This window comes from Achroia grisella, unplaced genomic scaffold (genome assembly GCF_030625045.1).
Source record: "Achroia grisella isolate CSIRO2021 unplaced genomic scaffold, CSIRO_AGI_Agris_v1 utg853, whole genome shotgun sequence".
NCBI classification, from domain to species: domain Eukaryota; kingdom Metazoa; phylum Arthropoda; class Insecta; order Lepidoptera; family Pyralidae; genus Achroia; species Achroia grisella.
The window spans coordinates 2,531,586-2,543,947 of NW_026713043.1; the positions used below are offsets into that span (position 1 = coordinate 2,531,586).

The 12,362-nt window shown below is 37.5% G+C and overlaps 1 protein-coding gene across 1 annotated transcript in view; it reads left to right on the top strand.

The window, feature by feature from the left end:
• Nucleotides 1-12,362, top strand: part of LOC131852477 (dynein axonemal heavy chain 3) — a 73,039-nt gene that overhangs the window by 48,593 nt on the left and 12,084 nt on the right. The window contains exons 48-63 of the mRNA XM_059203142.1: nt 77-242; nt 1,395-1,647; nt 2,297-2,423; nt 3,000-3,111; nt 3,725-3,838; nt 4,183-4,360; nt 5,338-5,442; nt 6,103-6,264; nt 6,625-6,811; nt 7,288-7,408; nt 8,461-8,628; nt 9,289-9,524; nt 9,871-10,055; nt 10,718-10,853; nt 10,975-11,112; nt 11,519-11,756. Coding sequence (XP_059059125.1) covers nt 77-242; nt 1,395-1,647; nt 2,297-2,423; nt 3,000-3,111; nt 3,725-3,838; nt 4,183-4,360; nt 5,338-5,442; nt 6,103-6,264; nt 6,625-6,811; nt 7,288-7,408; nt 8,461-8,628; nt 9,289-9,524; nt 9,871-10,055; nt 10,718-10,853; nt 10,975-11,112; nt 11,519-11,756 — 2,626 coding nt within the window. The remainder of the gene's footprint in view (nt 1-76; nt 243-1,394; nt 1,648-2,296; nt 2,424-2,999; nt 3,112-3,724; nt 3,839-4,182; nt 4,361-5,337; nt 5,443-6,102; nt 6,265-6,624; nt 6,812-7,287; nt 7,409-8,460; nt 8,629-9,288; nt 9,525-9,870; nt 10,056-10,717; nt 10,854-10,974; nt 11,113-11,518; nt 11,757-12,362) is intronic.

Below are 12,362 nucleotides of genomic sequence, written 5' to 3' on the forward strand. Positions count from 1 at the left end.
TAACGGTTAAATTCCACGGTGCCGAAGTCGCAGATGCAGTTAGTATTATTATAATAACACGGCTGGACCTTTCCAGATACGAAACAGGCCTGGAACAGCTGGACTTCGCGGCGGGGCAGGTGGCAGTTATGCAGCAGAACCTGATAGACCTGCAGCCGCAGCTCGTAGAGACATCTGACAAGACCGAGAAACTGATGATCAAGATCGAACAGGACACGGTTGTGGTTGAAAAACAAAAAGAGGTGAGTTCTAATATCTGTCCAAAAAAAAAAATAACAAACTAGTAAGTCTGTTATTTTTTTTTTGGACAATGGGTTCTTTGGATCCAATATGCCAGTTACAACAGATGGTAAACAGGACGGGCAAATAAATAAATACGAATTTCAAGAAAGATTTAGTGCTTTTATACTTTGAAATACATATATCTGTGAATGAATCACTAATAACTTCTACTAGGAAGTTATGGAAGTTAAGATTATTGATGAAAGGTGCAGTTTTAGTATAGAACTTACTGTAGTTCTAGATAAGGCTAAGATTTTTTAGAAAATTATGGAGAGATTTTAGATAGATAGATAAATTCTTTATTCACAATTATAGACATATAACATACATGAGATACAGAAAATACACGAAGGAAATAATACGTTAATATCTTAATAATATTATAAACGAGACAATTACGGATGTTTGATATATAACATATATGAGATACAGACGAAGAATGGACAAAAACTAAATTAATAAAGAAATAAAAACACGGGAATAATGCATCTTTAAAACAAATTAATTGTTCAAAACAGATCACTGATTAAATTGACAAAAACATTGTACCGTGTAATAGATAAAATCGTTCTAATTCAAAAGTGACTTTAGGTGCCGCAAAGGTGAAAAGGCAGCCAACTCAGCATAATGCTACAGATAACTCTGCAGTGCTGATATTCTGTTGGCTCCTTACTTATACTACCTGCCTTACCTTAATTGTACTATACTTATTACTAAAAAAATTACATAAATATAAAACTTCGAACTCTTTATCAAAATATATAAAGTATCAATAAACTGTAAATAAAGTGTTATTAAACTACTTAAACTACTATACTACATAAATAGTGGTATACCTCTCGCTCCCACTTCGACCGCATAAATCCCAATAGAATAGAATAGAATAGAATTAAATAAATTGTTTTTATTGCATGGTTTTAAAGTATATATATATATTTTAGTTTCACCCTTATTTTCCATAGACTGAAGGACCTTTTCTTGCGTTTTATTTTTTAGTCCATTCTTTATTTTACCTCGCTTTTCTTGCTTCACGAAAATATGTATTATGACTTTCCGCAGTTTATCAATTAACTAATCGTAATAGAAAATAATATATCCTGTTTCTCTTTTAGATTGTTGGTGCAGATGAAGCTCTAGCCAACGAAGCAGCGGCAGCAGCGCAAGCCATCAAAGATGACTGCGAGTCGGATCTGGCGGAAGCAGTGCCAGCTTTGCAAGCGGCCTTGGATGCACTCAACACGCTGAAGCCAGCTGATATCACCCTGGTCAAGTCGATGAAGAACCCGCCAGCTGGCGTGAAGCTGGTCATGGAAGCGGTGTGCGTGATGAAGGGAATCAAGGGTGATAGGAAGATGGATGCTAATGGTATATTAATTAAGGAATATTACTGTAATAGTTAAGAAATTAGTGCAGAGCCATGAGAATAATGTTTTAGTTGTTCTCATGAGAATTCTAATAATTTTTATAACAATACTAAAATACAAATTGTTATAACATAGCATTTGTTAAATAAAATAAAGTGTGTCATATAGGTTGTGGTACATGTTGTCAGATAAAGTTTCTAGCGATTAATCGCTAGAACTATTGATATAACTGATAGAGAACTGTAGAACTATTGTAAAGCAAGCTAGAACTCAGAAGAAATTTGTGATTTTCGTGATTTGACTTTTTTTTTTTTTGACATCCTTTTGTTTTTTTTTCTTTATAATCATATTTAAAATGATTATAAAGAACTCTAGAACTATTCAAAAGGATGTCAAAACTTTAAAAAAAAATCGTTTTTTGAATATCGTGTGCCAAATTCACAGGAGTGGCTATTTTCTAATAATTTTTAATAATTGTGTCACCCACTACGTTAACTACTGATTACTATACTTATATAATGCTGCCTAAGGCATGTTTCAGAGATTATATGTTACTTATTAATTATTAATTAACTACCGTTACTTATTATGTATGTATATATCAAAACGTTTCACAATCGAGTGTGTTAAGAGAAATATATATTGTGAAGGTAAACCATACGAGGACTTTTGGGGACCTTCGCAGAAGATGCTCGGAGACATGAAGTTCTTGGAGAGTCTGAAGAACTATGACAAGGACAACATAGCGCCAGCCATCATGAAGAAGATCAGAGACAAGTAGGATAATATTATTTGTCGTTATATACTACTACTAGCCACTCGCCCCGGCTTCGCACGGGTGTGCATGTATTATACATATAAACCTTCCTCTTGAATCACTCTATCTGTTAAAAAAAATCGCTGCAAAATCCGTTGCGTAGTTTTAAAGATTTAAGCATACATAGGGACGGACAGACAGCGACAGCGACTTTATTTTATACTGTATAAATAAGTGTTATATTCTATTATCATTGTATATCATTATTTATTATTTTTCTTAATAAGAAGCGAATGTGGAGACGGAACCACGTGTATAAGCTCTATTTGACTGCTTTGTCTAACGCTTTCATAATAAGAAGAATGTCGATACGGAATGGTCTAACGCTTTGGCACTCTAACTTCCGATGGTTGCAGGTTCGATTCCTCGCATTTGTATACATGAGTGTGATATCTGTATTGGTCTGGGTGTTTGGACTAGATAGCGCTGTTTGAAATGAGATATTATTGTTTCCGTCAAAACAGAACATCGATAGTGATTATGGGTTTCATTTATACTACCAACAAGTGTATTTAAATATATTTGGACATCCACAGATACATTCCCGACCGGGAATTTGATCCTGTGGTGATAGCCAAGGTTTCATCCGCCTGCGAGGGTCTCTGCCGCTGGGTTAGAGCTATGGACGTGTACGACCGTGTGATTAAAGTAAGTTATATCATTATGAATTGGTAGTATACATTGTTTCTTACCTTCTCTGTCTTCTATGGTCAGCTTATATACGTGGTGTCTACCTTAAGGCAGCACCCCGCCTATACCTTGCCTTAAAGAACATATAGGATATTTTATTGGATTGTTTCTTTTCTCCCTCTCTTATCCTCTGATGCACCTTTCATCACCATTTCATTATTAAATAATGAAATGGTGATGATTTATGATATTTTGTTTTGCTACCATTAACATTTGTGAGACTATAAACGGGCAAGAAATCTGTTCTGTTATTGGAATTGTTAGGACCGTCTCTATTGGTGATCAAATTCCGACCGTTATTGAGTCTATACCCATTTGCCTCTGAACGACATATCATCAGACAATGAATAGAGTTCGCGTATAGCTTGGAAGCTTAGTGTTGACTGTTTGGTGACACAAACAAACTGCGACACATTGAGTCGCTGTTTAGTAATGAAGTCCAATTAAGTAATGGTACCCATACATAGATTATGTGAAAAAAGTCGCACCCTTTTACCATAGTTCTTAAGTACCACTTTAAGTGAAATTTAAACCTTTATTATTTTATCAAATACAAATCGTTTGTCCATAGGTAGTAGCTCCGAAGAAAGCAGCGCTAGCGGAGGCCGAGGCCGAGTTGCAGATGCAAATGAACACCCTCAACGAGAAGCGAGCGCAACTGCAGGGTGTGCTCGACAAATTGCAGGTCCGATCTTTGACAGTTCCGAATTAACCTAGCAAGAGTGACCTCTTAAAAGAAATCTCACACTCTCACAAAGAAGAACTAGAACTAGTTGTACCTCTGCCCTTCCCGACGCTAGGCGATAATAAAATTTAATGTCAAATTCGAAATCAAGAAAAAAACGCTCTTGAAAGAATTTGCTGTAGGACCTGGTAATTTTCTATCAGATAAAGTCATTTGGCTTAATCTGGCACGGATCTACTCTATGCAATTTTTGGTCTATAATTGGATAAAGAAATTATCTATCTATGGAAATAGCCGAAAAGTTTTCTATTATCCATGTTCATTTATTACGTTCTTTATACCAGGCATTAAACGATGAGTTTGCGGAAATGACGCGAAAGAAGAAGGGTCTAGAAGACGAGATCGAGCTGTGCTCGACGAAGCTGTCTCGAGCTGAACAGCTTATCGGCGGACTGGGAGGTGAGAAGGCGCGCTGGACTGAACTCGCGCGGCAGTTGCAGGACCTACTGGACAACATTATAGGTAAAGGCTTTTTGTAAGCCGCTGATGATTTTGCCATTATATAATAATAATAATAATAATCTCAGAACAATTCACACAGCGCCATTTAGTCATTATTATTATTATTTATATAACTACAATAGAACAAAAGATATCAACGAGGTCATGTGATGATGTGATGCAAGTGGTACCTTTCTTGTATTGTTATTTCTTAAAACTAAGGTGTTAATTTAGTTTACTAAAGTTAGTTATAAAATTCCCTACAATCTATTTTCTCTACCATTTTATTCGTCTAGAAAAATCTTCATAGATAAAAATCTTCGTCATCATCATCAGACAAAAATCTTCTAGATAACTATCAGATGGCAATTGTAAGTAGCTTTGACGTAGTCTAGTGTTTTGAGTAGTCATGCTCACTAAAATGTCCAGACTTGTGGCGGCGTGGTGGGCCGGATCATTGGGCTCCCTAAAATATGGTCGAGCACAGTGATGGCTGGCTCATCCGTCATACTCGTGAACGGGTGCTGCTTGTAGGGACTGGTCTGCTCTAATCACTATGACTGATTTCCTCTTATTAATTGTTTAACCAGTTGGTTATATATTCAATATTTTTTCTATTTGAGTATTTAATTGAATTAGTGTTAATTGGTGGTTTGTATTCACACACTTGAACTTAAAAATGTAAAGTAATAATAAAATTATTTAAAAGAGTAACACGCAAGTTTCTTGCTCGTTCTTCTTGTGATGAGACAGCTTTCCGAACGAGCGGTAGATTAAAAAATGTAATGACTATTCAAAAGTGCTTCAATGTAAGTTTATTCGAATAAATGATTTCTATTCTATTCTTCTAAAGACCGTCCCACAGCTGGACGGGTGACGAGGGGGTATCTGGGATTCTTACACACTAAAAAACCACATGCTGTACCTATGAGCACCATTGCCGCAGACGCGAGAAATCTGTAGACACAAATATTAATATTTTTCTTTCTTCATTTCAGGCGATGTTTTGTTGTCAGCCGGCTTCATTGCTTACTTGGGACCTTACACAGTTAACTACAGAAGAGAAATTGTACAAATGTGGAACACACGCGCCCGGGAACTTAGTGAGTTCATTTTCAGCTATTTAAAATAGTTTATATTGTTACGGAAGAAGAATTTAAGTATACCAATAAATTATTCGCAAAAAAGATAAGTTATAAACCATTACATTACCGAGGGAGTTAAGATCATCGATCAGACATCAGACACATTCAGATATTCCATCAATTTAATCTTACGTTCAGGTGTTTTCTCTATCTCCCAAATAGTTCTTGTTTTTTAGGTGTGGGAAACTAATGCTATGTCCCAAATTTGTGGTCTTGTCTTTGTAGGTGTTCTTCGAGGTGTTTAGCATTATCTCCCAAATTTGTGGTCTTGTCAAATTTGTGGTCTTGTCTTTGGTAGGTGTTCTTCGTTCAGGTGTTTAGGTGTGGGAAACTAATGCTATGTCCCAAATTTGTGGTCTTGTCTTTGGTAGGTGTTCTTCGTTCAGGTGTTTAGGTGTGGGAAACTAATGCTATCTCCCAAATTTGTGGTCTTGTCTTTGGTAGGTGTCCTTCGTTCAGGTGTTTAGGTGCAAGATACCATTGCTGAATGTTGTATTCAGATATTCCATTAATGTTTTTGTGTCTTTATCTCCCAAATTTGGGGCCTTATTTTTGCATATGGTCTTGGTTCTTGTCCTTGGGACGGGTATACTAACGCTGAACGCTTAACGCTTCCAGATATTCCATGCTCGGAGATGTTCTCCCTGGTGTCGACCCTTGGCGAGCCGGTGGTGATCCGCGCGTGGAACATCGCTGGTCTCCCGGTCGACGCTTTCTCCATCGAGAACGGGATAATAGTGGAGAAATCGCGACGATGGCCCCTGATGATCGATCCACAAGGTAAAATATTTCATCTGACCTCAGATGCAAAAATATTATAACTTAAGGTAATACCCCAAAACAACCCCTTTAATATAGCGCAAGGGGACTAATGCTTGTAGGGACTTCTGTGTTCCAATCACTACGACTGATTCAATCTTATTTGACCCTAACAAATTAGTGCTATTTGGCAGTTTGTATTCATATTAACTTAAAAATGTAAACGATTATTTAAAATTGCAACACACAAGTTTCTTGCTCATTCTTCTTGTGACGAGACAACTTTCTAAATGAGCGGTAGAAGAAAATAATGTGATGACTATTCAAAAGTGCTTCAGTGTAAGTTTGAATAAATGATTTTGTATTCTCTCCACCATATAGAACAAGCGAATAAATGGGTAAAAAATATGGAACGTGAAAACCAACTGAAAGTTATAAAGTTGAGCGACTCCAACTATGTGCGGACACTGGAGAACGCGATACAGATGGGACTGCCCGTCATACTCGAGAATATACGGGAACAACTCGACGCTGTTCTCGAGCCAGTGCTCTTGAGAAATGTTTTCAGGTAAGTAATGTATAATATAATCTCAGGACAATTTAAGTAACGCCATCTAGAACCTAGAACTTCTGTTATGGATACTAAATAACTGATACAAATACACAGGTAGATTTTTAGATGTAGATTGTAGACTGATACAATTTTACTCATAAATAAAACTACAATTATATGTACCGTGTGAGGCATCGAACCCGCAACCAACAGAAGTAAAGCCGCTGTGTTAAACCATTAAACCAACAAGGCCAACAAAAAATAACTATATTTATCAAAAACTGTACAATATACACTCGCACAAAAGCGATTGATAATTTGGATGTCCGTCTATCGGGTTTAAATGCATATTTCACAAAAAGCATATACGAGAACGTGTGCAGAAGAATATTCGAGAAAGACAAACTTATCTTCTCCCTCGTTCTCTCTTATGTACAATGATTGACCTCGACCTTCGATGTATAACTGTTGACTTTAACTGTCTTGGTCAGGTCGGGTGGCATTGATTGTTTGAAGCTTGGCGACAACATTTTGGAGTACAATAACAACTTCAGATTCTATATCACAACAAGACTGAGCAACCCACACTATTTACCAGAGATTGCTGTTAAAGTAAGTATACGCGTGACTCACTTCTCCCTTTAAACTTAACCTTTCGAATATCCGTCGTCCGTCCTAGCGAACGAAAGTGAAGAGGCGGTATACGCGCGCTAGCTGCATTTTTCGAAATGCGTTTCAATCTTATGTTGTTTTAAATAAGGATAAAATTTGTTAAAAAGAATTCACGGTTTTGCGGACACAGATCTGTGACAAGACGGTAATACGGTTTAAGAGGGGTGCGCAGATCTGTGTCAAAACTTTAGAAGGGTTAAGAGAAAAACTTACGAGACCATGATCCGGCTCGATATTTTGTATGAATCAGAGTGGTGGCCCGTAAAGGACGGGTGAAAGACGACTGCATGCAACAGAGTGCTAATGTTGAGATGGATGTGTAGTGTGCCAAGAATGGATAAGCTAAAGATTGAATGGCGGCTGACTATAAAAGAAAGTGAAATGACATGGAACTCACTATCACGTGCGAAAGAGTGAATACAAAAATAGTAAAAAGCAATCACTCCATTTTGCGCGATCAACACTAAAATAGAATAGAATAGACAATCCTTTATTCATAATTTAAGCTGTTTTGAATAGTCATAAGATTTTTTTAATCCACCGCTCATTAGGAAAGCTGTCTCATTACAAGAAGAACGAGCAAGAAACTTGCGTGTTGCCCTTTCAAATAATTCTTGTAAGTTTACATTTTTCGAAACGTGTCAATACAAACTACCAAATAGCTCTAATTTTTAGGGTCAAATATAAATACACAATAGGATTAAATCAGTCGTAGTGATAAGAGCAGACTAGTTCCCACAAGCAGCACTCGTACACGAGTATGATGTATGTGCCAGCCATCACTGCGCTCGACCATATTTTAGGTAGCCCAATGACCCGGCCCACCACGCAGTCACATGTCTGGACACTTCAGTGAGCATGACTACTCATTCCACTCGACCAAGTCATAGCTATTTAAAATTATTATATGGTGGCGTAACTACGTAAAGAACGTGTCTGTTTACAAGGCAACTATTTAAGTAATTCTTTGTAAGTTAATTTGTTACGCTTAGGTAACGATGCTGAACTTCATGATAACCCCACAAGGGTTGCAAGACCAGCTCCTGGGTATCGTGGTAGCACAGGACCGGCCCGAGCTCGAGCTGAAGAAGAACCAGTTAATCGTCGAGGGGGCGAACAACAAACGGACGCTCAAAGAGATCGAGGACAAGATTTTAGAGGTGTCCTATTTATTTATTTATTAAAACTTTAATACACAAATATAGATGAATATGGCGGACTGTCTATTGCATATGTATATTTGCATTTTCTTCTGCCAACCATAGAGTTGACTGGGAGAAAATGCAAAAATGCAAGCAGAGATTTATGTCGGCATGCATTAAAAAAGAAGTTGTTTTTTAAATACACTATTATTACCTAATTATATTATGGTTCTTTTTTTCATAAACTCAAACGCAAAATTCTTTACTAACATAGGATGTTTTAGCAGCTTGAGTGTGTTTCATGATATTTTTCTTATTATCCCTACCATCCAGTTCTGATGGCTACTTAAGTTAAGAAGAACTAGCTTATGTTATAGAAAGTAACTTAGGCTGCTTCTAGGAAGTCCATTTTGGATTTATATTATCTTGTTTAATTCTGCTGCAATTAGCATGTGTGAGACCACCAATATTCGGTGTGGAAACTTGACTACCGTTACGACCTTCTCTAATGGCACCGTAATTTCTCCACTGAATATTTGTGGTCTCACATATGCTAATTGTAGCGAAATTAAACAAAATAATATAAATACATCAAGTAGTGAAATGGATTTCCGCATAATAACACCCAATTCGATTAAATATATAACAACTAACAGTCTTATAATTTCAAATTCTTAGGTACTATCGTCGGCCGGGAACATTCTAGAAGATGAATCGGCCAATCAGATTCTGTCCTCGTCCAAAGTTCTATCATTAGAAATCGAAGCTAAACAAGCAACCGCAGCTGTCACAGAGAAGGAGATAGATGAAGCGAGGCTGTTGTACGTCCCAGTGTCGAAGCATAGCTCCGTGCTGTTCTTCTGCATATCAGACCTGGCTAATATTGATCCTATGTACCAGTATTCGCTTAATTGGTAAGTGACCAATATTTGTGAACGAGTGCTGCTTGTAGAGACCGAACTGCTCTAATCACGACGACTCTTATTGTGTATTTATAATAATATCTCAGGACAATTCACACAGCGCCACCTATTCCCAAGTTAAGCAGAGTTATGGGTACTATTGACAACTGATAAAAATACTTTTTTTTGTAAATACATACATAGAAAATACCCAGACCGATACAAACAATCATACTTATGAATACAAATATTTGTACCGCGCGAGGAATTGAACTCTTGACCAACGAATGTAAGGCGGTGTACTAAACTACTCAACCAACAGTACCGTCAAATAATAACTAATCGATATACTTTACAGGTTTATAAACCTGTACAATCAGGCGATCCAAACCTCACCCAAAAGCGATGATCTGGATGTCCGTCTATCCGGCTTAAATGATTATTTCACAAAAAGCATATACGAGAACGTATGCAGAAGTCTGTACGAGAAAGACAAGCTTATCTTCTCGCTCGTTCTCACACTCGGGATATTGAGACCTCAGGTAAGATAGTAATAATACTACTTAATGGATTTGTATTATTTTGTTTAATTCCGTACAATTAGTATGTGAGATCACGAGTATTCAGTGCAGAAACTTGACTACCGTTACGACCTTCTCCAATGGTGATCAAATTCCAACCCTTACTGAGTCCAGACCCATATTGCGACACGTGTTTCGCCTCTGAACGAGGCATCATCAGGCATTGTATAGAGTTTGGATATAACTTGGAAGCCTAGTGTTGACTGTTCGGCAACCAAACCGTGTCTAGGCTTTATAAATAATTATAGATACGCGTAGTTACTTGGACCTCAACCAAAGATAATAGGCCGAACACCGAGAGGGTATCTAAAGCCTTATGGACGACTTTAAATCTAATCTAATCTAACATCTAAATGCATTACAATAGCCCACATCTACTAAGTACTACACAGGGTAAAAGAAAAAAGACAAATATTGAACACTATAGAAAATAGACGAGGAAAAATGAAGGAACAGAGGGGGCGGCCAACACCAAGGAATAGCTACATCAAACAAATTGAGGACAAAATGGGAGTCGTGTCGTATCAAGAATTAAAGAGCATGATAGAAGATCAAGACAATGGAGACAAGAGCGTAGCTCTTAAATTATGAATGAATGAATGAAGCCCACATCATAAGCGTACTGTAGAATAGATGACGAACTGGTGGCCTTCCTCCTCACGGGCGGGGTGGCCTTGGAGAACCCCTACGAGAACCCGGCCCCCGGCTGGCTCTCGGAGAAATCTTGGTCGGAAATCGTGAGGTCCAGCAATCTCAACGGGTGAGTTCCGTTTATACAGCCGTGTTTTTTTATGTAATTAAAATGCTAAATAAGCTGACAAAGATACTGGCAAAGTCAAGGGTAACACCTAATATATACATATTGACTATTTATACAACAGTTTGCGAGGCTTCAAAGAAAACTTCGAGAAGAACCTGAAGGCATGGAAAGATTTCTACGACCTGTCCGCACCGCATGAGAATCCTCTACCAGCGCCCTATGAAGATATTAAGGGTATACCAAAACTGATCCTTTTCAGGTAAGCAAAGTTTTAGACTTGTTTCTTATAATTCTAATATTTAGAATGATAATTATGCTAAAACCGGTAATGAAAGTTCTCATTTTAAAATTATGATGTCAAGACTCCTTGTCCTGTAATTTGAGTACCATATCTCATCCTGCTCATCGATTGCTGCTTTATGGTAAAAATAGGTGAACAATGGTTTATGTTATTTTGTTTATCGCTACCATTAACATAGCCTAGTGTTGACTGTTCGGCGTCGCAGTTTGGTCGCCGAAGCAGATGATGACGATATAATATGAATCCCTGCTCCTTAAATAAGTAAAAATCCTGTACTTAAAGATAAATGATCAGTGATCATTCCTTACAACATTAGAGTGACTCAGAAAAGACTATATCCTAATACAGTATCTTTCTCGTGAAGGTGCATTCGCCCCGATAAGCTGATTCCCCTAGTGCAGCAGTACGTGGTTCAAGAGATGGGTCGTACGTACATCGAGCCTCCGCCGTTCGACCTGGAGAAGTCTTACAATGACAGCAACTGTTGCTCGCCCCTCATCTTCATACTGTCCGCCGGCTTGGATCCGATGTCGGGGCTGGTTAAGTTCTCAACGGAGAAGAAGGTCGTCAGCTTTGAAACTATATCTCTGGGTCAGGGCCAGGTTTGTGTTAGATTGTAGATATTATAATTTACAAGAAAAGGGTGAATATACCGGGATTTTAATGAAATAAATTAAGAATCTTTGATTTAAAGGACATTTTTGGATTCTTATTTTCCCAGCCGCCCAGTTTAGTATACAAAGTCAATTGGGAAGAACTGGCAAGAAACTCAACGGATTTTTTCTTTTTATGAGCCGGTTTATTTGCATTCTTATGTAGGTCTATATCTAATATTAAATGAAAATCCCGTGCAGGAACAACTATTACCATGCGCGTATGTAATTTCAATAATGGTTGTCTGAGTAATGATACAATTATAAGTGTATTAAATATCTGAATAAAGATTATATCTATATTTTATAAGTATAATGTTACTTTTCTCTAAATATAATCCGTGATATCCGGTCTAAATGGAGACCTATAATTCTGACTGACCAGTTAAATATTTATGAACACTGATATTTTTTATTCGAAGCATAGGCGACAAATAGCCATCTATAGACTACGGAAACTGTTTACCATCAGACGGCCCGTATGCCTGTTTCCCACCATCGTAGTATAAAAAAACTTGTCGAGATCTGGTATGGGCTCTATGAGTGCTTCTTCTA